The sequence below is a fragment of the Pituophis catenifer genome, unplaced genomic scaffold, assembly GCF_029215685.1.
Source record: "Pituophis catenifer annectens isolate HBS135680 unplaced genomic scaffold, rPitCat1.0.hap2 SCAF_1, whole genome shotgun sequence".
Taxonomy (NCBI): Eukaryota; Metazoa; Chordata; class Lepidosauria; order Squamata; family Colubridae; genus Pituophis; species Pituophis catenifer.
The window spans coordinates 80,271,827-80,295,467 of record NW_027256881.1 but is presented as its reverse complement, the minus strand read 5'-3'; the positions used below and the strand labels follow the sequence as shown (position 1 = coordinate 80,295,467).

At 39.0% G+C, this 23,641-nt stretch overlaps 1 protein-coding gene across 1 annotated transcript in view; it reads right to left on the bottom strand.

The window, feature by feature from the left end:
• IPCEF1 (interaction protein for cytohesin exchange factors 1) overlaps positions 1–23,622 on the bottom strand; it is a 30,765-nt gene extending 7,143 nt beyond the window's left edge. Inside the window, exons 1-7 of the mRNA XM_070931565.1 lie at positions 23,587–23,622; positions 21,823–21,862; positions 21,120–21,289; positions 11,740–11,813; positions 11,169–11,240; positions 9,692–9,753; positions 6,334–6,425 (exon numbers count right to left, since the gene is read on the bottom strand). Of these exons, the coding sequence (XP_070787666.1) occupies positions 6,334–6,425; positions 9,692–9,753; positions 11,169–11,240; positions 11,740–11,813; positions 21,120–21,289; positions 21,823–21,862; positions 23,587–23,622 (546 nt within the window). The remainder of the gene's footprint in view (positions 1–6,333; positions 6,426–9,691; positions 9,754–11,168; positions 11,241–11,739; positions 11,814–21,119; positions 21,290–21,822; positions 21,863–23,586) is intronic.
• Between the last annotated feature and the right edge of the window lie 19 nt (positions 23,623–23,641).

Genomic DNA, 23,641 nt, shown 5'->3' with positions numbered 1-23,641 from the left:
TCCTAAGAAGGTTTTCAGAATTACAGACCTTTTTCACCATAAAATAGAAATATGTGTGTTTAATTGAATTTATTTTTTTCTACCACGGACTTGCATAGGCAATGTGCATGTTTGTATGTGTGCACATTTGTGTATGGGTGCATGTGTGTGCATGTGGGCACGCATATGCACCTGTTCTTTGCCACAGAATTGAACTGATGAGTTGGAGGCAGCTAGAAAGGATTATCCTATCTTATTAAAACAGCAGAACACTATTAGGAGAAAATATTGTGACTTGCATGGCCCTCTGTTCTAATATCGTAATTCCTTATTTGATATTTGCGAACTTGACAAGGCTAAAACCTGTATGAGCCAGGCATCTCTCCATTCCCCCAGCAAAAGGCCATTAATTATATGTAAAATACCTCACTGGTGAATATTTCGAAGTCATGATTTGGGGATAACAGCTAGAATCTGGGCTGTCTGAATCAGGGCCGGATTTAGATGAAAAGAGGCCCTAGGCTATTCCACTTACGAGGCCCTTTCACCTATAGTGAAAGTGTAATTGTAATTTTAATTTTGCTAACAATTTGAATGTAGGCCCCTCTTGATCTTGAGGCCCTAGGCTGAAGCCTAGTTAGCCTATAGGAAAATCCGGCCCTGGTCTGAATTATGTGGAACCATTATTCAGGATAAACACTGAGGCAGCTCAAATTATTTTAATCCTCAAAGCTTTCGTAGAGTCTGTCTCAGATACATTACGTTTGTTTTTTAAAAAGGAACCATAGAGGTTTCAAACAACATTTCTCTCTCACTGGAACTAGAATAAGGTGACCAGACGTCCCGCTTTTGGCGGGACAGTCCCGCTTTTGAGCAATTTGTCCCGCGTCCCACGGCGTTTTAAAAAAGTCCCGATTTTTCATTCTGCCTCCTGAGTCCCGGCTGCCTCCTGAATCCCCGCTGATGGCTAGAGGGAAAAAAAACTCTTTAAACTCTTGCTGCGGGGCTTCAAAGGGCCGACCTACAGCTGATCAGTGTTAAAAAAAAATGAGTAGACCCATGCCTGCAAAAATAGAAAAAACAGCCCCTGTTAACAGCTTCCGCTAGGTTAATTAGCTGCAAAAAGCTGCAAAAAGCTGCAAAAAGCTGCAAAAAGTTCCTGGAGCAGATTTTTTTCCCCCTAGCTATGCTGAAAACAAAGGCGAAAGCGAAAGTAAAGCTGCAACTTGACAAAATGAGGCAGAGAGAGATTTCTTTCTTTTTCTTTTTCTTTTTCCTCACCAAAAAAGGTAGGTACAAAACTGCAAACAATGGGAAATTTTGGGCAAAAGAGGAGAGTTCAAGATTTTAAAACACAAAAGAAAAAAAGCTCTATTTAACTAGGGAATTGTAATAATTGAGATACTATTAATAATTGTATATTGTGTTGAAAGCAGAAATGGTTAAGTTGTGGTTTGGAGGAATATATGGGGGAAATTATTTGGTTTATTATTATTGGTAAATATAATTAATTGATTTGTAAGAAATTGGATTGCATGGAAATAATTGGAATATTCATGTTCATATTGATTAATATACAAAAAAGATAGTTATATAACTAATTGATTTATATTAAAATGTTGAATTTGTATTAAACAACTGTATTACATAATTACATAATTAACCAATGTGAGGATGGATATAAAAATAGATGACAATGGGAAGGGGTATAATATAGAATAGAAGGGAAAAATTGAATTTGATTAAGATTAGAGATGAGGATGAAGGGTAATATTGTTTTTTTAAAAAAATAGATGAGGAATAAATATGGCAAAAAGGAAATATAGAAATTGTAAATTTAATTGAAATGACTAAACGCTGTTTAAATTTGTGAACCAGCCAAATATTCTGTTCAAAGAAAATACATTGTATGTTTGTATGTGTGTTTCTAATTACTGCTATTTTTTTTTAATCAAATTTCTATACCGCCCTATTCCCGAAGGACTCATATTCATATTTGTTCTCTTTTATTCTTTAAAGTTTAACAATTCATTCTTAATCTTAATATCTTTATATTTGCTTGGGGTTGGCTTTCTTCCCTTTCATCTTTTTTATTGTACAGCAATCTTTCTCCTCAAACCTACCACCACTCTCTTTTCTTTCCTTCTTACTTTCTCTTCCCCCACCCTCTTTTTCTCCTCCCTACTTCCTCTTCCTTTCTCCTTCTCCTTCTCTCTTCCTCCCTCTCTTACCCTCACTCCTACTCTAATTTTCATTCCTTCATCCCTCTCTATTGCTGTATCCTTTAATGCATATGGACTACTCAGAGGGCTGAAAAAGTTATTTTTGACTGGTCCTCACACTTTTGACCAGTCCTCGAACTTATGACTGTCCTCACATTTTACATTTTTGCCCTATCTTGTCTTGGTGAAGAGAAGCAGTTGTGAAATGAGTGACATGGTTGTTAAGAATGCTGCACGGGCATAAATGTGAGGATGGTCATAAGTGTGAGGACCAGTCAAAAGTGTGAGGACCTGTCAGAAATGACTTTTCAGCCCTCTGAGTAGTCCCTATACACATAGCCATGGCCACCCGGTCACATGACCAGCTAGCCACGCCCACCCAGTCACATGGCCTCCAAGCCACGCCCACACAATAAGTCACGCCCACAATGGTGTCCTTCTTACCAATGTTAAAATCTGTTCACCTTACCCTATACACATAGCCATGGCCACCCGGTCACATGACCAGCTAGCCATGCCCACCCAGTCACATGACCAGCTAGCCATGCCCACCCAGTCACATGACCAGCTAGCCACGCCCACAAAATAAGCCACGCCCACAATGTCCCTCTTTACCAATGTTAAAATCTGGTCACCTTAAACTAGAATAATCAGGTGCATAGTCCAGAAGATTCTATTTTGAAAGGTTTGTTCCAGTAGTGGGTTTCAAATTTTTTTACTACCTGTTCTGTGGATGTGGCTTGGTGGGTGTGGCATGGCTTGGTGGGTGTGGCAGGGGAAGGATACTGTAAAATCTCCATTCCTACCCCACTCCAGGGGAAGGTTACTGCAAAATCCCCATTTCCTCCCAATCAGCTGGGAATTGTGAGGCAGAGAATAGATGGGGCGGGGCCAGTCAGAATTTTTACTACCAGTTCTGTGAACTACTCAAAATTTCCACTACCAGTTCTCCAGAACTGGTCAGAACCTGCTGGAACACACCTCTGGTTTGTTCTCTAAATCAAACATGAGAAGTTTGTCTGACTGTGGTTATTTTGGTAAGTTCTTACTATTACTGGCTAAAATATTCTTTCCACGGAGCCTCTTCGTTCTATCACATATCCCACATAATCACTCAGATCGCTCAGATCCGGACTGGTTTAGACTCTGACTGGGCATGGTCCGACAGGGAGATGGGAGCAAGTCTTGGTGGTAACATCTGGGTTGACTTTGACCCTGTATCCTCGGATGAAGCGGACAGGATTGTGGGAAGATTGGGGGCCTCAACGTGTTTGTTGGACCCATATCCCTCCTGGCTTGTTGCAGCAACCAGGGAGGTGACCAGAGACTGGATCTGGGCAATTGTCAATGCTTCGTTGAGGGATAGGGTCTTCCCCGCCACCCTTAACCTCAACCCGCAACCCCTCCTCAAGAAGCCTGCCCTGGATCTGGCCTCCTTAAACAACTTTCGTCCCGTCTCCAACCTTCGTTTTATAGCGAAGGTTGTTGAGAACGTTGTGGCATACCAACTTCCACAATTCCTGGAGGAAACAGACTATCTAGACCCGTACCAATCAGGCTTCAGGCGCGGACACAGCACGGAAACAGCATTGGTCACCCTGGTGAATGATCTCTGGCAGGCCCGGGACAGGGGTTATTCCTCTGCTCTGGTCCTACTTGACCTCTCAGCGGCTTTTGATACATCAACCATGGTATCCTACTGCGGTGACTCACGGGGTTGGGTGTGGGGGCACTGTCCTATGGTGGTTCTCCTCCTATCTCTCGGGTCGTACGCAGTTTGTTTGGGCAGGAGGACTGAGATCCTCCTCTAGGCCCCTCATTTGTGGGGTGCCTCAGGGTTCGGTTCTCTCCCCCCTGCTCTTTAACATCTACATGAAGCCACTGGGTGAGATCATTCATAGTTTCGGGGTGAGTTACCACTAGTATGCTGATGATACTCAGCTTTACATCTCTACCCCGGACCAATCCAGGGATGTTCTTTCCATGATGTCTCAGTGCCTGGAGGCGGTGCGGGTTTGGATGGGTAGGAACAGGCTCAGACTCAACTCCTCCAAGACGGAGTGGCTGTGGATGCCGGCATCCCAGGATCTAATGGCTGCATCACTTTTGATGGGGGGGGAGTTGCTTGCTCCCTCTGAAAAGGCTCGCAATCTTGGCATCCTCCTGGATTCGCGGCTATCCCTAGTTGACCATCTGACGGCCGTGACCAGGGGGGCCTTTGCACAGGTTCGCCTGGTGCGCCCGTTGCGACTTTCCTAGATAGGGATGCCCTCCGTACAGTCACTCAGGCTCTCGTTATCTCCCGTCTGGACTACTGCAATGCCCTCTACATGGGGTTGCCCTTGGGGTGCACCCGGAGGCTCCAACTGGTCCAGAATGCGGCTGCGTGGGTTGTTACGGGAGCTTCCCATTACTCCCGTGCTACACCTCTCCTGCGCGAGCTGCACTGGTTGCCGGTGGGTCCTCCGGATCTGCTTCAAGGTGCTGGTATTGACCTATAAAGCCCTTCATAGCATGGGCCCAAGGTACTTGCAGGATCACCTCCTATCGGCCTCCCACCGCCCGGTGCGCTCACATAGGATTGCCCTCCTCCAGGTGCCATCGACCAGAAAATGCCGGCTGGTGGCACCCAGGATGACGGCATTCCCTGTGGCCGCACCGACTCTTTGGAACGAGCTATCCATTGGGCTCCAGACGGCCCCTGACCTCCGTTCCTTCCGCAAGGACCTGAAGACATGGCTTTTTAATCAAATCGCCTGATCTGTTTAGGAGTTTTATTTTAATTGTGGGGGTTTTTTACTGATTTTTATTGGATATTTATTGTTGTTTTTATCCTGTGAGCCGCCTCGAGTCCTTTGGGAGAAGGGTGGCATATAAATATTATAATAAAATAAATAATAATAAATCCCAGTATTTCTCAACTTCAGCAATTTTAACATACATGGACCTCAACTCCCAGAATTTCCCAGTCAACATACTTGCTGGGGAATTCTGGGGCTTGAGGTCCAAACAACTTAAAATTGTTGAGGTTGAGAAACTCATTATAGATGCTGATTGGCTTCAAGAAAAAGCACAACCCAAATATCTTACTGTGTTCCCTTGAGACCTGGAGAATACTAAGAAACTACTGTTTCCTCTAGCCTCCTTCCTAGCTCCCATCATCTCTAATCTCCCCTTCAATTGAAGATGCCATTTTTATGTTCCTTTCCTGATGCTCTGAGGGACGGGCTGCATCATATTCCAATCCGTAATGGGTCTACTTGTTTTTTTTACTTTTTCTTCCCCAAGGAAAGAAAACATGGTAAAAGGAGAGCAGAAAAAGAGAGCTACCCTTGCTAATGGTGCTCTTAAATACTCCTCCATGGATCAGCTCAAGAGAAGATCAGCAGGAGCAGGGACACTCAAGCACAACAGAAAAACAACCACAATAGTCCTTATTATTGGGAAAAGGGGGGAAAAGCAAAGCAAAATCAGCAGCTTTGTGAAAGGTAATTCAGTGGTGGGGTGGGGGTATTCTGGACTGGATAAGAGAGAAGGTTGACCATTAAAACCCGGGACATTGCAGTCCATAAAATCCATGGTGTGCATCTGGCCTTATTTTTGCGTATGTCTGTTAATTCTTTGATAAATAAATCAAACTCTTGTAAGGCAAGAGGACCATGGTGTGCTTGTATGATGATCCTTTAAACTTTTACACTAAATTCCTTGCATCCCACTGTGCAAGGTTTTTATTTTTTAAAAGCCAACAGGGCAGCCCTTGATGTTTGATCAAAAGTCCACCTTTGTATGTATAGTGCTTTGATTAAACCATCCTGGCCATCATCTTGAATTTTCTATGCATTTTGAAATTATAAACTGCCTGGAGAGGATTACCGTACGACTGATAGTATAAAATGTTTAAAATTTAAAACAAATCAAATAAAACTAAAATAAATGATTCTTTAAAAGAAACAAAAACCCTAGTGATTTGCTTAACATTTCTTTCGTCACATGACTGATTTTAAACAGAATAAACAATTCACAACTCTTTCTATGGATTGCCTATCTTGGAAGCTATCTTTTAAACTGTAGAGGGTGACATTTGGACACGCCATTTAGCAAATGGAAGCAAGTTAATTACTATAATTCATACCAAATCAGACAGCAGCAACTGATCTGAATATGGAGGGGGTGGTGTCTCTGCATTTATTTCTGGATCTTCATGCTCACTTTCACTATAGCATTCTGAAACAAGATTGCAACCATTAAAAATGTGGAAGACATTCTATTTAATGCCCTGTAAAATAAAACATTTTCATGATTACTTTAATTGAAAGCAGAACATATTGATTTCTGACCCTATCATTCAGAAATGGAATTTTGAATGCAAATTACTTTCCAAGTAATTTTCTTTGACAAGAAACTTCTTGTTTTTTCCTACCCACCTTCAGAATAGAATAGAATAGAACAGAACAGAACAGAACAGAACAGAATATAGAGTAGAGTAGAGTAGAGTAGAGTAGAGTAGAGTAGAGTAGAATAGAATAGAATAGAATAGAATAGAATAGAATAGAATGTAGAGTAGAGTAGAGTAGAGTAGAGTAGAGAACAGAACAGAACAGAACAGAACAGAACAGAACAGAATAGAATAGAATAGACGTATGAAGCCTCTTGTAGCAAGAAACAACAAAAGAGGTAGCTAATTGTTCATGAAGGCAATGCAAAAGTCACTGTACAGGAGCAAATGAAATCCTTGTGTAAACTACGTTTCTAATCACCGTAAACATTGTGATTACATCTCTTAGAATGGAATGAGATACGTTCAGTCTATATTGGAATTGACTTTGGAATTAGCTATGGCTCATGGAAACTGGAATCACCGTAATTGGGACTTGAGTCACTTGTGCATGATTCCCTTCCTCGGGTTGAGGTATTAGGTCTTTATAACTTTGCCTAACAACTCACAGTAATCCAGAGATTGATTAATTTCTTCTCTGGCCAAAATTGTTCTCCTTTTGAAAATTACTGTTTGGATTTTATAGTAGCAAAAGCCATCATGTAAGGACAGGCTAAATTTGTTAGGCCATCAGTGATATTTACATTTATCAAGAACATGCCTGAAATATGTCATTCATTTTATCATTTGTTTCAGATGAGACCCAACAAGGAAGTGAAATTTTGCTAGGCTTTGCTAGTATTAGGATAAGACAAGCCTGTTAAAGTGACTGAACTTGCTAATTTTTTTTTTTTACTAACTTGTATTAATTCTATTACAACCCCAAAAAAGACAGAAAAATAACCAAACAAAAGGCCCCTTTTCCTGTTCTCTTTTGGCCATGAAGGAGAGGTTTCTTACTGTGAATACAATGACGAAAATAAGGTTATTAGAAATGAAGTAACTGAATGGATATATTCTCACAACATATTTAACTTAGGTCACTTACAAATCTCTGAATGATTTGCACAATGCACAAAACTTAGTCAATTTTAAAGTTGCTCTGATTGGTTAGTTGATGGTGTAATGTATTGTGTGAACCCAGAATATTAATTCAGCAGTGAAATTAAATATGTTAAAAGTAAGCCATTGGTAAGTACACAAGGCTGTGTTTGCATTGTTGCAGCCTATCCTTAAATCACATTGTCAGTCTGTTTCATATCGGTACTACTTGAGCAGAGAAAAAGGTTACATAAAGGTTTATGTAAAAGCTACATCTTGATCAGTGGTGGGTTTCAAATATTTTTACTACCGGTTCTGTGGGTGTGGCATGGCTTGGTGGGTGTGGCTTGGTGGGCATGGCAGGGGAAGGATACTGTAAAATCTTCATTCCCAACCCACTCCAGGGGAAGGTTACTGCAAAATCCCCATTTCCTCCCAATCAGCTGGGACTTGGGAGGCAGAGAATAGATGGGGGCGGGGCCAGTCAGAATTTTTACTACCGGTTCTCCGAACTACTCAAAATTTCCACTACCGGTTCTCCAGAACTGGTCAGAACCTGCTGAAACCCACCTCTGATCTTGATGCAGGTGCAAAAGTTGGCTTGAAACTCAATATTAAGAAAACTAAGATCATGGCGTCCGTCCCTCTCAATTCTTGGCAAATAGATGGGGAAGAAATTGAGGTAGTGACAAATTTTATTTTCCTGGGCTCCAAGATCACTGCAGATGGAGACTGCAGCCAAGAAATTAAAAGACACTTGCTCCTGGGGAGGAAAGTTATGGCAAATCTGGACAGCATTCTAAAAAGCAGAGACATCACCCTGCCAACAAAACTGCATATAGTCAAGGCTATGGTTTTCCCAGTTGCAATGTATGGCTGTGAAAATTGGACCATAAGAAAGGCTAAGTGCCAAAAAATTGCGGCCTATAGTGCTGGAGAAGTCTCCTGCGAGTCCCTTGGACTGCAAGGTGATCAAACCGGTCAGTCCTAGAGGAGATCAAACCTGACTGCTCTTTAGAAGGCCAGATCCTGAAGATGAAATTCAAATACTTTGGCCACCTAATGAGAAGGAAGGATTCACTGAAGAAGAGCCTAATGCTGGGAAAGATTGAGGGCAAAAGAAGAAGGGGACGACAGAGAACGAGGTGGCTGGATGGAATCACTGAAGTAGTAGGCATGAGCTTAAATGGACTCCGGGGGATGGTAGAGGACAGGAACGCCTGGAAGAATGTTGTCCATGGGGTTGCGATGGGTCGGACACGACTTTGCAACTAACAACAACAACAAAAGCTATATATAAAGCCTTTATATAGATTTCATATCTTAGGGATTTTATCTCCAATTCAAACATCTCTCTTCATTAGGTTTATTGGCTGGGGCTATTAAGAGGTTTAATACAACAACAGTTTGTAGCCACAAGACACCCAGTGTTTTGGGCATCTTCTACACAGATTAATTGAATTGGCACAATGGCAAAAGCCTTGACTAGGAATGAAGAAACTGATATATTTTGAAACAGCCTAATATTTTAAGCCTTTTCATTGCTGAATCTGCTCTGTGAACTTGCAAAGACCTCACCCTGTGATTTAAAAAAGAATATTACACAACCATACGTATAATTTTAGTGCATTTGCCCATAAAATATGCAGTCTGATACATTTCCCCTTGAGCATTTTGTACTCGCTTGATCCTATTAATGAATGTTTGCACACATTTTAATCTAAAATGTGCATGCTCGTGTGTGTTTTTGTACGTTTTTTAGCTGATATCAGAGCATGAAAACTGAAGGTAACTGCTATATTCTTTGTGTTGGTACAAACAGAAATCGTGTCACATGGTTTAAGAATGCACACTGAACCAAGTCGTCCCATATTCCAGAACTAATCCTGTCCCTATCCTGCAAAATGTAAGGAGTTGTTCAATACTAAGGATTCATTTTGGTCTAATCAAATATTTAAACTCCCTATTGATTTTTTTTTCCAAATAGTATACATATAAAAAAGCACATATACAATAGTCTTTATATACAAAAGTACAGCGAGATTCCTTGTAAAAAGTTGACATCTGAACTTACCTTCTTCATTCTTTTTATTAGCCTGTTGGTCTAGGACTGCCACACCTAATTTATTTAGCCATCTGAAATTTAAAATTGAGATACATTTGAATAGAATGCCATATCAAGTCTGTCGTAGAGTATAGTAGAGTATGCATTCACGTAAACTGATAATTTACCAGAGTGTGTATTAAAGTAATCAATCAAACCTACCAAGCAGACATAATCCCTATTAAAGATCTTCACTCAAATGGAAATAATTGAAGATATTTATTTGCACTTCCACTGCTGTATATCTCAAAACAAGCCTTCAAGTATAGGTTATATTCAATTTCTCATTTGCACAGATAGTTGTTTTCGGAACACAGTATTCTTTAAGCAGGAATCCCTCTGCCTGGTGTATTCCATACACTAGGATAAAGGCAAAAATGGCCTTCAACCAACTCCTGGTGGCTTCAGAGATATAATTGTTCCATTTTCTTGACAACAGATTTCCCAGAATCTTCTTTGGGGATTCCTAGCATAGGCTGCAGCCTGGGTTCCATGGAAGTCTAGAATCCAGATACTACCCAAAGCCCATCCAGCTTTGCACCCAAACTGTGCTTCCTGACAATACTGTCCAAGGGCTATCACCTCTGGAGACATGTGATATAAGTTCAGTGGTGGCTGAAACTGTATAAACAAAATAATGTAGCAATAATCTAGTTTGCATCCTTGATGCATTCTACATGGTCCTAACTCTTCCATGAAGCCTTATCCCTTGGGGCAGGAAGGAAAAAGACAAGAAGGCCTCATTGGCACATTAATGAGTGGGTGATGGCTCTCCATCATTAGCCCCGTATACAATTAGGTTGGCAAAGTGGCTCCTTCTTCCCAATTCAAATTTATTTATTATTTCTATAAAACATTTATACAGTTTCCTGACATGTTTCTTGAACTGAATGGAGAACTGAGAAGTTTAACTTTTCCTGTTTGCAATCTCCCTGTGTGCATTTTACTCAGAAACTATTGAGACATAACAAAGATGGAGTTGACTTTGTTTGCACAGACCAGAGGATGAAAAACAAAAAAGTAGTAAAGTCCTAGTTGATTTTACATTCAGCCATGAAGATATGTGATCAGTTATGGAGTCCAAATACAGAAAAAATACAGACCAACATGTTTTTTATTATTTTATTTTTTATACTTTTTTTTTATCCTGCCTATAAATAACTCCACACAGTGAACATACATAATATTCCACCCTCATCCTATTTTGGTCACAACAGTCCTGTGAGGTAAATTGGACTGAGAGAGAAAGTGACTGACCCAAAGTCACCCAGTTAGTTTTTAAGCCTAAAGTGGGGCTAGAACTCACAGTCTCCTGGTTTCTAGGCCACCACCTTAACTAGTGCCATTGAACTGACACTTTAGACAACAGTCTACATAGAAATAATAATCAAAACAATACAATCAATCCACTGAAAGAAGCTGAAGTTGGGTATTTATTTTTACTTACATATTCATTTCCTGGGCATTTTCTGCTGCAAAATAGAATGTCTTGATTTGTGGATGTGTGATCTTCATCGCGCTTCCAAAACAAATTAAAATATAGGGGAAAGTATTAGACTTTCTAAAAGTTAGGCTGAATAAAAGAATCAGAAATATTTCAATACAGTGAAATATCCCTTAAACCTAGTTCCGTGAGGTATTTCAAAGACTGTCACAATCGTGGGGGTCCAGGTAATACAAGGGAGTTAAGAAGATTCTGCTCTCAAGATGACATGGGCAATCTCAATCTCACATTTCATCTTAAATCCATACTGCGTCAAGAGTTGAAAACAACCATTAACCTAGGATAATCTTATGTATAAATTCTAATAATAGTAATGAAATACAAACTTTTTGAAAATCTATCAGGCCTCAATATTGTTCTCTCCTTTTTCCAGAATAAAGCAATATCATGGGTTTGCATGGATTACTATTTAAGCAATGTTCAATCCCAATTTCTGCTTTATTCTTCTTAATTCACTGTAATTTCAAAATAATTTGTAACTTTCCCAAAGACCCAAACAGAATGATAGACTTACTGTTTTTTCTTGCATTCTGTCGCTTGATCCACTGTGAAGTTGGGAAGGTTGAGGAAGCCTTCTGCTTTCTCTGCCTGAGGAGGGAAAAGCCCACAAAATATTAATATATGCCATGTTATTAATCAAAATTAGATATTGGAAATTGATTGAACTTCATATCACGGTTCATATTATGGAAAAGATATTTTATTTGCTTGAGCTAAATTGTAAACTATAGTATATTCTGAAGAATTATTTCCAGTAGTATATAACAAATAGGGATGAAATATACTGTATAGGACCTTTGCTCCCTGCATTCTTATGCTCAAATGTTATTTAATTTGCAGTTATTTAATTGAACAAGGGATTTATTTACTAGCTCATAGGATTCTGGACAGCTGTAAAATCTGAACTAACTGTATACTCTGTATAGAGCTGCAGAAATTCAGATAAATTCTGGTGTAAACAAAACAAACATATATAAGCAAATGTAGATAGTTCTCAACTTACAACAGTAATTGTTCAAAGTTACAATGGCACTGAAAAAAGTGACTTTTGACCTTTTTTCACAGTTACAACCTTTGCAGCCTCCCCAAGATCGCGTGATCAAAATTCAGATGCTTGGTTCATATTTTATATCTCAAAGTTGTGTGATCACTTTTTGTGACCTTCTCATAAGCAAGGTCAATGGGGAAGCCAAAATCACTTAACAACCAGGTTACTAACTTATCAATTGCAGTGATTCACTTAACAACTTTGGCAAGAAAGGTCATAAAATGCGGCAAAATTCACTTAACAAACATTTCACTTAACAACAGAAATTTTGGGCTGAAATGTGATCGTAAGTCGAGGACTACCTGTATGAAGTTACCATGGGTGTATATGAGCACATCATTCAAGGTAAGACAGTAGATACCATTCCTATTATCAGAGAGTGGCTAAGTCATTTGCTTCTAAGATATTTCAAAAGGGGAAGTAAAGAAGAAGATTGATGACTGATATACCATTGACTATGTATCTTTCTAGTGGAAGGTGCAGAAATAATTCTCATTCCCATGTTTTATATTAGAGTATGCTCTAGTATAGAGTATATTGTAGAGTATGCTATAAAATCCATTCTCTCCAGGAGTAAAACTAGTGGATTTTTGTACTTATGAAAGCTGCATTTCTCACATAAATGGCACCAACTAAGAAGCCTGCAAGGTTTTAGAAAGATCAGTTCATTAATTTTTATTACCTTCAAATGTAAATGGAATGTGAATCAGCTGCCCATTCCTTGGTCAAAAACATTAGCAAACAAAAGTTAAGAAAAACTGGTTCGGGTGCTAGTGAACTAAACACTATTTAATATCTTCCGTGCAGTCTGTTAAACTGTTCCTATTGTCAATTAGGGAAGAGAGGCTAGATGCAGGGGTGAAATGCTCCCGGTTTGTACTGGATTGCCCAATCCAGTAGTGATGGCGGCGGGTGGTGCAGAGAACCAGTAGCAATGCCTGCGCCCCCCCCCCCTCCACCATGCCCAGCTGAGCCGCATGATCATCAGAGGCTTTTTTTTTTTCTTCCAACAAAAGAAATGCTTTTAAAAGTAAAAAAAAAAGCCTCTGATGATCGTGCAGCTCAGCCTCTCAGCTGCAACCTCTTGGCTGAAGAGGTGGTAAAAAAAATGCTTTGAAAAGTCTCTGACAATCCCAGCTGAATTGCCTGATCAGCAGAGAAGCATTTTTTAAAAAGCCTCTCTGACCATCCCAGCTGAGTTGCCTGATCGGCAGAGGCTTTTCAAAGCATTAGAAAAAATGCTTTGAAAAGTTTCTTTTTAAAAAAAAGATGGCCACGCCCACCCAGTCACATTACCCACCACCACCAAGCCACGCCCACAGAACCGGTAGTAACAAATTTTACATTTCACCCCTGGCTAGATGGATATGGAACAAACCCTGTTAGAAACAGAAGAACATGAACAAATACTTGTCATAATACACAATTTCATAAAACCCCTTTTTTTAATATCCCCCCTTTCATAAGAATTATTAGCTGGAAGCTCATATAACATGCAACCCCTAAAGCAGAACTGTTGAACAGTTTTTGGTAAACCATTTACTGTGGTTAGAAAATAGACCCATCAGTAACAAAACTCTCTCTCCTTGTCTAATTGTCTTTTTTTCCAATATAAAGAGTTTTGGAGGCCATGCATCCCTTGCACTAGCTTTGGTTACACAAACTGGTTCACCAGGTCAGCTAAACACCTATCAGGTGCATAAAATAAATAGATAATAAAAACAATCCCTTTCTCTATTATTTTACCTATTCTGAATCATTAACAATACTTTAGGGGAATTCAGATTCACATTTGTGGGTTTTTGAAAAGAATTCCTAGTTCTCTGGGAAAGAATTTAACACGGGTAAAGGCAGAAGGCAAGGGAAGAAGAGGATGAACAGTCACAAGGTGGATGGACTCAGTTACAGCAATGATGGATGAACAGGATAAATCATCCTGGAGAAAGTCTATTCTATGTGGTTGCTAGGATTCAAAAACAACTCGATAGCAATAATCAATCAATCAGTCAATCTGTCTGACTTTGCACGGTTCGTTTCAGGATTTACTAAAATCTAAAGTAGATCCCTATTTGCTAACAGCCTGTGTGATTCAATGAGAATTGACCCTCATGTAATTGGCAAATATGTGTGGAAAGGGCAAAATGTAGGCTGAATTAATTTAAAAGCCTAACGAATACTTATATTCTCTGGAAGCTTACTGATAGACTAGTAGATATACTGTACCAATCTGCTGTTGCTAAGTTACATTTCCCAGAATCTCTGGGCAACAAAAGATATTGTTCAAAGACAATAGTCCTCTTCCTTTATAAAAAATATTATTTCCCATCCTGAAGAAGCATAAAGCAAGCATGGCTGGCCGGGCAATCGAAGGATGAACCATGTTTCTGTGACTAAGGTATCTGCCTCCACAAACAGATCAGTGCCTAAAATTTCTATTTACAACATTTGAATGTGAAGTGAAGATAGGATTGCAGAGAATAGCGAAGGTTACAAATCACCATATTCCTAAAACCCCAGAAAATAATGGGTGCTAGGTTGCAATTACAATTTCTGCTTGCAGAAAAAACTTTTGATCTTGAAAACTCTATTTCTATAGGGAGACATAAAACAGCCTTGCACTGTCTATCTCCAATGCACTTTTGCTAACAGAAGTCATCTTTTTACAGGGAAGCCCCAAGAAAAATAAATGCTAATAAATGCTGGTCAGATGCTTACCGCTATCTGGCCAAGTTATATCTGGCCAACGTGGTTAGGATACAGTGCATAGTCTTCCTCAACCAAGAGGCTTTGGGTTCTAGCTGTCTCCATCTCTGATAACCAAAAACAATGGAATTTAAGACCTCAATGTGGCACTGGGATCAAGAAAGCATTCCCATTATTGGAATATCTTCCTTAGTCAAAGACATTATGAATGCATTAGAGCATTTCATCTCATAGTGGTACAAAGAAAGTGAATGCTTGCACAGCAATTGTCTTTGCTTGGCAGTTAACTGACTTGTTTCCATGTGGAAGTGAAACCTGAATCATAAGTTCTGTTTATAGTACTACAAATAATTTCTTTGCTCCTGAGGTCTGGGGTCTTCCACTGACAGGCATTCACGGAAAAACTTTTTCCTTCTCACAGATAATCAATCTCTCTCCCTTGGGCATAAAAGATCATTCTATAATTGTGAGGTTATTTAATTTCAAGTCCTTATTTTATGCTGGGTTTAGAGAGCCTGAGGTTAGCCACATGACCAAAGAAATCCATTGTTTTCCACTATGTGACTATTAGGTGGGAGAGACACATGTCTGCACATGTGATTGGTGCCTTAAATACTTGGAGCACCACATGCTTCAACTTATAAGAGCATTTCTTAGGTAAGATGGCTGAACTTTTAGTTGCTCTTTATTCATGAAAAATCATTTGTGGAGTAGTAACCTAAAAAGGGATGCAGTGGCTCAGTGGCTAAGACACTGAGCTTGTCAATCGAAAGGTCGGCAGTTCAGTGGTTTGAATCCCTAGTGCCGCGTAACGGGGTGAGCTCCCGTTACTTGTCCCAGCTTCTGCCAACCTAGCAGTTCGGAAGCATGTAAAAAATGCAAAAGGAATAGAGAAATAGGGACCACCTTTGGTGGGAAGGTAACAGCGTTCCTTTGGCATTTAGACATGCCGGCCACATGACCACGGAAACATCTTTGGACAGCGCTGGCTCTTCAGCTTTGAAACAGAGTTGAACACCGCCCCCTAGAGTTGGGAACAACTAGCACACATGTGTGAGGGGAACCTTTAGCTTTAACCTAAAAAGAGCAAGACTTCTATGGAACAACTAAGAGATTTCTATTTGCACAGCCATCATGATCAGACAAAATTTAATTATCAAAATCTCTCTTTCCTTCACTATTCAGTAAAGATAGCTGCTGGTTGCAGTTTTAGTCTGGTCATCCATGGTACCTCCTGCAAGAAGCATTAAATAATCAATTCTTCAGTTCCAAACTTTTAGAGGCTGGATAGAAGACAGAATGGTGCTTAAAGATTGCTGAGGTGTTCAGAATGTGTACACTATCAAAAGAATAAGCCCCAAACCTCTCTATAGGGACAATATAGGTCTTATTGTGGTGGTAATGCTCTGAGGACTTAGCAGCTCACAGCCAAAATCTTATTCCCAGCCTTGTCCTACATACATATATAGTCATCACATTCCCTTTTAAGCTAAGTAATATAATGCAGAGTGCAGGAATGAGATACATGTCTATGGAGATTCTCAGCCATCCAAGTCATGGTTGTCCCAAAGGTGATTTTTTTTCAAGAGGCACTGGACTCTTGAAAAAAAGAAGCTGAAGAAGCTTCTTGGATGAGAAGCGAAACATTTTCAAAGAAAAACCTGAAAGTCCAGTTGCCTCTTGGGGGAAAAAGCACCTTGGGGCAGGAAAGAGATAAGAAATAATAAAAAAGAGGGAGGGAAGAAATAATTTGTCAATTAACAATATTCATTATAATTCTCCACTTCTTTTCATCTCTTCAGACAGTCCCTGCTCCTATCACATCTACGTATTGTTTCAGGCACTGCCATTTTGACCTTTAAATTCCTCACTTCTGTACTGTTAGGATTTCATCAACTCCATCCAATTTCATTTTCCTCTCTTCTCAGTTCATTCCATTTTCTTCATGTATTTGCTTTTCAATCCAGTCCTTGTTCATTCCGTCTATAGACCAACCCACTGCAATGTATCTTTTTTATATCTGTTAGTCATTTTATATTCAGTCTATATAATTTAGCACTTGTCTATCTTTAGTTTTCTTCATGGTTTACCACAGATACTTCCCTCTCCATTCAGTTTACTTTTTATATTTCTTTTGACATATCTAGCTCTCATGTTTTGTAACAAGATGGCAAAATCATGTTTTTATACACAGACGTTTTCCTTTGACGATAATAATTTCTCAGAACAGACTACTTATTATCTATTATCCATTCTACTAACATTTGCCCATCCTAACCTTTTTCCATTAATTTTACCCTCTTTAATAATCAATCTGCCACAGTACACAAGTATATGTTTATATTCTATTCATGCAATAATTCACCCCATTTTTCCTGTCGGCTACAAATATGTTTGCCTTTGATATTTTAGTTTTCAGATCCATATTTCTTTTTGCATCATACAATTTAATATTCATTGCAAATATTTCAGGTTTTCAACCAACAACATGGTGTTACCTTCATACAAAAATCTACGTTCATGTACCTCACCAAAAAGTCTGTAATATCACCAAAACAGCCTTGATATGTTTATACATCAATTCTTTAAACAACAAAATGGTCATAACCTGTTCAGTGTTGAACCTACACATTCTGTTTATCCCTGCTTGTGGTTCAGTTCCAGCATATACCTCTCTTATCACATTCAGGAACCCATCTGCTATGCTATATTAGCACAAAATATTTTATACTTTCAGTCTATTAATTGAATTATATATTTAATAAATCGCCTTGAGTTGTGAGGAGTAGGGCAGTTTAGAAATACAGGTAATGAATAAATCATACATTTTCTGTAGTCTAATCAACAGATGTATAATTTTTTTTTCAAATTCATACATTTCTTGCTCACTGTCTTTCTCAGTGGCAATCATTAAACGATTCTGTTGCTGTGCAAAATATTCTGGAGCCCTATCTGACTACCTGTGACTTTGGGCCAGTCACTCTCTTTCAGCCCAAATCATCTTGCAGGATTGTTGTGGAGAAAATAGGATTAAGAAGGAGTATCGTGTTATTTATTTAAAAATAATAATAAAGCGGGATATTAAATAAATAAACTGAGAAAAAACATATAGCAGATGGAGTTCTTCTTATCATTCTTGCTACAGGGCAATGAAAATATAAGAAAAGCCATGCTAGACTAAGCCAAAAGCCTACCAGGTCCTGCATTCTTTTCCCACAATAGCCTGGAGATACCATTTGGAGTCATCAGGTGGAAATCAATATCATCCCATCAGTCAAATAGGATGTGAAGAATCTGTAGCTCTCTAGATATTGATGGGCAGGACTCTTTCAGGAATTAGAACTCTCGGGAATTAGAAATGAAAACAGAGTCTGCAAGGAATGGTAGTTGAGTAAGATGTGTATGGGGAGGACTATATGCTAGTGGGTGTACCTTTTCTTCACCCCTTTAAATACCTTTTGTGGCCACAGACCATGGCCATGGACCACCAAGATTTAAATCATAACATTTTTTCAAGCCTCTGTGAACCTAGGATCCACAGACCACAGGTTAAGAACCATTATGTTCACATATAGTCATTGGAATAAAAGCCGTAGTTTGATTGTTGATGACATATGCCATGACAATGATAATAAATTGGAAAGAGCCAAGGTGGCACAGTGGTTAGAGTGCAGTACTGCAGCTACTTCAGCTGACTGCTAGTTCAGCAGATCAGCAGATCAAATCTCACCGGCTCAAGGTTGACTCAGCCTTCCATCCTTCCAAGGTGGGTAAAATGAGGACCCAGATCATTGGGGGCAATATGCCAATGCTAATGCAATATGCTAATATGCAATATGCTATATGCTAACTTTGTAAACTGCTTAGAGAGGGCTGTAAAGCACTATGAAGTGGCATAGAAGTCTAAATAAAAAAATCAATCAATCAATCAAATCCCAAAGGATTATAAGGAACAAAACTGTGGACAGAAAAGAGCAAGATACTTTCAGAAGTGTTAAGTTATCATTCATAAGACTTGCTATAATCTGAATTCTAATGGCAAACCCTAAATAGATTATAATGCACTAATTCACTCTAGCTTTTCAGTAGAAATAGCTGCTAAATGCTCAGCCATATTATATATATATATATATATATATATATATATATATATATATATATATATATATATATATATATACAATAACATAGTAATCAACTAACTTGAACGATCATTAATGAAGACCATAATTCCATTTTTAACAAGCAAATCATGCTAATCAATGTTGAGTGGATTTCCCCATGAGTATCTCCAACCGTTTTAGAATCAGGCTTAAAATAATTGTTGTTAATTCTATCTATTTAATGCTTTTCCATTCTTCTTTTCAATAAAACCTCAGAGGCAGTAGTAAGCCAAAATTGAAACAGTTAAAACAAAGGCAAAAGGAAGCCAGTAATAAACCCTACTTCAGCTTTTCATATATTCAAACCTAATCAGGACATAATCCTCTCCAAAATTTTGATGCACACTATCCATGCTATCATATAGTAGGATACCACTAAAAATACTGTGATATCCATAAATTAAGAGTAGGATTCTCTTAGAACAAACTTCTTAATAAAGGAAAACTTCTGTCACTGACTCCTCTAGGACTAAAGATGTTATCTAGTCTGATAACAAAATGTATCTAAGGAAATATCCAAGAGAGCACCAAGGACTCCACAGTTACCAAACCTTACAGTGGATCAAAGAAATACTGATGTCATTTATTTTTTAAAAATATCAAAACAACATTAGCACCTTGACTCCCAGAAGGCAACAAGAGCTGTTTCCGTATTCTAATTGGATTAGAATCTCAACATTTAAATTGACCCATATTTCTAGTATCACCTTGGAGTCTCAAATAAATTATATCTTTGGGAAATGGTGTTTTGTCCTGCTTACCATGGGCCCAGACATCTAAACTATAAGTAACCTCCTAACTAGTTTTTTTTAAAAAAATATTATGCTAGATTACCTTTATGAATGCAGTATTGGTAAGAAAATTTTAGCCATATTCAAACACAAGTCCTATAACCTCCAAACAAGGCAGGAACTACAAATTATAGGTGCTATAATTTGTGTTATGGAGGCCACAAGAGTGGAAAAGACAGATAAAGGTCAATTGGCATAATAACAATAATAGAAACAGAAACTATTTATGTTATGCTTTGCTGACACTAATTTATCAGTGTAACTTCCTAAAAAATGAAGGACACATTTAAATTATTTAGAAAATGCCATCTTGGAACAATACTGCTCTAATGGAAAGGACATCTGTGAATTGTACATGGGATAAGGAAAGTGGGACATAAAACGCTTATATCCAATAAAGAGATTGCTTGGATTGTCAATCTATAAATTCATTTGCATCAAGCTAGTGAGCACAGTTAGACAAAAAGAGCACACAGAGCTTTCATTTGTTGACCGATTCAGTCACATTGATGTAGCCGCCCGTCCCACATAGTGACTTTGCACGGCATTCAAAATGATAATAATAAAAATATATTAAAAAGCATTAACACAACCAATTTGAATTTTAAAAAAACAAGGTAAAACAAATAAAAAATAAAATAGCAGCGAATCATCCCAAGATGCTTTCCATTAATTGTCATACATAGCATCTAGCAGGTTCCATTATCATGTTATACCCAAGCCAGTTCATAAAACCATGTTTCAAGGGCCTTCCAGAAGGCCAGCGGGGTTGGTACCAGCTTTATAGAGGGATAGAGGGAAAGAAGTAGGATCTGTAGCCATTCTGACATATTCCAGTCATAACATTTTCCCTTTCCTACCTTACATCTGAAAACAGAATGTGGATAGGCTGATTGCACAAAAGTGGGGAATAAATAGATTCTTCTCTTGTTACAAGCCCCAAACTTCTCTCTGGCTGTTGGCTGACATGAGATATAGTTTACTTACATATTTTTCATCAAAAACAGACAACCTCACTATCCCCGTCAGAAAACAGCATCTTTCCCACCATTGTTGAATTACCTCATACATGACACCGAAATGTACCAGATATATATATATATTGTTGAGTTTTAGGCAGGATTTCATTGTAGGGAAGCAAGATTCTATTTTGATTTATTTATAGAAATGAAGAGATTGACATTCTTACCAGTTGATAGCTGTACCAGTATAAAGACGAAGCCTTCAGGACACACCAAAACTTTTTCCATTTGTTGCCAATAAAGCCTCCTTTTTCCTTTTTTTTATACAGCCAGCCCTGACAATCAGCCAGTCCGAGATCCTTACATGAGATCCTTCGGCGACTCATGGTGCAAAAACCTGTGCGATTAGAAGCAAGTGTCACTTTTTTAAAAAAGCAGAATACTATTTTTACTTTTAAATGCACCCTAGGATTTTCAGGGTATGAACGGTTCACAAAGTTAAATTATTGAAAGTGAAGCTTTCAGGAAAAATCCCTCAGAGTGAGAAATATATTTCCAATGAAAATCAACTGCTAGTTTTTACTCTTAGAGATCTCTCCAGCAAGTATTAATATGTGGCTAAAATATCCTTCGAAGCTGATTTGCTTCAAAATTATTGGTCACAGCTGATAAGACATTTGTCTTGTTTCACACAGACACACACACACACACACACACCAATATACACACAGACACCATTATTTGACATACCAAAGCAGTTTAGTCCAAATGAAGAGCATGTCATTGTTTTCCGCTGTCAAACCAAAAATTGAACAGAGTACGAGATAGCAGCCGCCACCAGCACTACCACAAGCTGATTCGAAAAGCCCTCAGTTTCACATGAGCAAGATGTCAATGTAAACAAAAAGAGGAACAAAGCAGACTCAGTACCTTGATTTTTCTTCCTTGTCTTCTGACGCAAAGGGATCTGCTAGGCATGCAGAAAAGAAAGAAAAGAGGAAATATCAATTGGTGTTGTAACATTTGCAAAAGACAGAGGAGGAGGAGGAGGAGGAGGAAGAGATGGAGGTAGAGCTTGCCATAGAATGCAATCTTTCAAACAGGCTCGCTACACAGCAAATGGGAAAGCCAGGAGCTGAAGCATAACATGCTCTAATTAAAATTGATTCATGTGGAGCTCCTAGAGAAAAAGTACTGCTCGCTTCTCTCTCTCTTTCTCTCTTTCTCTCTCTCTTTCAGTACAGCTTCCTGTTTCACACCTGCAGCAAGCTAATCTGTGTAAGGTTAGCTAGAACACAAACCAAAAGCAGCCATCTGAAAACGAAGCTTTGCAGCTTTGTATCGGTCCCTAATATTCAAAGGGTAAAAGAAAACGTAGTGAGAGTGTCCAGGATTCGATGGTATGTAAAGTATGAAAACCTGCACACCCCACATGGCATAAGACCACCAATCTTTGTATCACTTGGCAGCCATTCCCATGGCAGAGCTTGGCAAACAGCAAAGAATCAGGGAAAGGAGAGACTCGACCTATATTTTTGTCATGTTCGTACCACAACATAACCAAGGTAATCCTACTGAAATCAATGAGACATAAATATGAAGGTTCAACTGGCAAACATCACACAGCAAATCCTTCCCTGAGGACTAGCAGTTAAACATATGAATCATCTCTAGTGGAAGTAGTGTGGTTACCGTGATCGTATAATTGTAGATTTTGAACTGGAATGAACTTTTACTCATTAGTGTGTCACACAGCTGGCCATTCACATATTTAATGAATGTAAGTTGTAAGTCCTTTGTTCAACAACCCTGGCAATAAAGGGTGCTATGCTTCACTTTCGTAACTCAATTCATTACCCTTTGTCTTATTGTTGAATTTTTAAAATTTTAAATAGATGTTAATGAAAGTGATTTCCCCATAATATAACCCTTTAGTTGTGGTAGTTCTCTTTATTATATGCACTGTGGGTTATAACTTGGGAAAGAGCAGATATTGGCACAACTTGTCTCTGGGTTTAGGTCCTGCAATTTCAACAACATTGATTAAAAAAAAATCAAGGAAAAAGGCAAAATTGTCTTCACAAAGATAAAGGCTTCAAAAAGCATCACACAGCTATACCTGGGTTTGATATCCAGTGGTCTTCCACTAGGGCAGGAGATTCCTGGATTGCCTTGCAAGAATAATTTGCCTTCTTCCAAACCCATTGTCCATTTTGAGTTTCCTCTCACAACACCCATTCATACCCAAACTATTATTTCCTATTATGCATGTCAGTGATGGGTTTCAAATTTTTTTACTACCGGTTCTGTGGGTGTGGCTTGGTGGGCGTGGCTTGGTGGGCGTGGCTTGGTGGGCATGGCAGGGGAAGGATACTGAAAAATCTCCATTCCCACCCCACTCCAGGGGAAGGATACTGCAAAATCCCCATTTCCTCCTGATCAGCTGGGACTTGGAATAGATGAGGGTGGGGCCAGTCAGAATTTTTACTACCGGTTCTCCGAGTTACTCAAAATTTCCACTACTGGTTCTCCAGAACTGGTCAGAACCTGCTGAAACCCACCTCTGATGCATGTGCTATGCCAGCTCTCACTTTACTTTTGTGCCTGTAAATTTTTTTAAGTCCTCAGAGCTATTTGCCAACTGCATCTCTTTAGTCTACAACTGATATTTAATATTATAACATACATTCTTACCTGAAGCCTCATCCACACAACCAAGCATCTTCCCATGTTGAATATGCCCTATAAG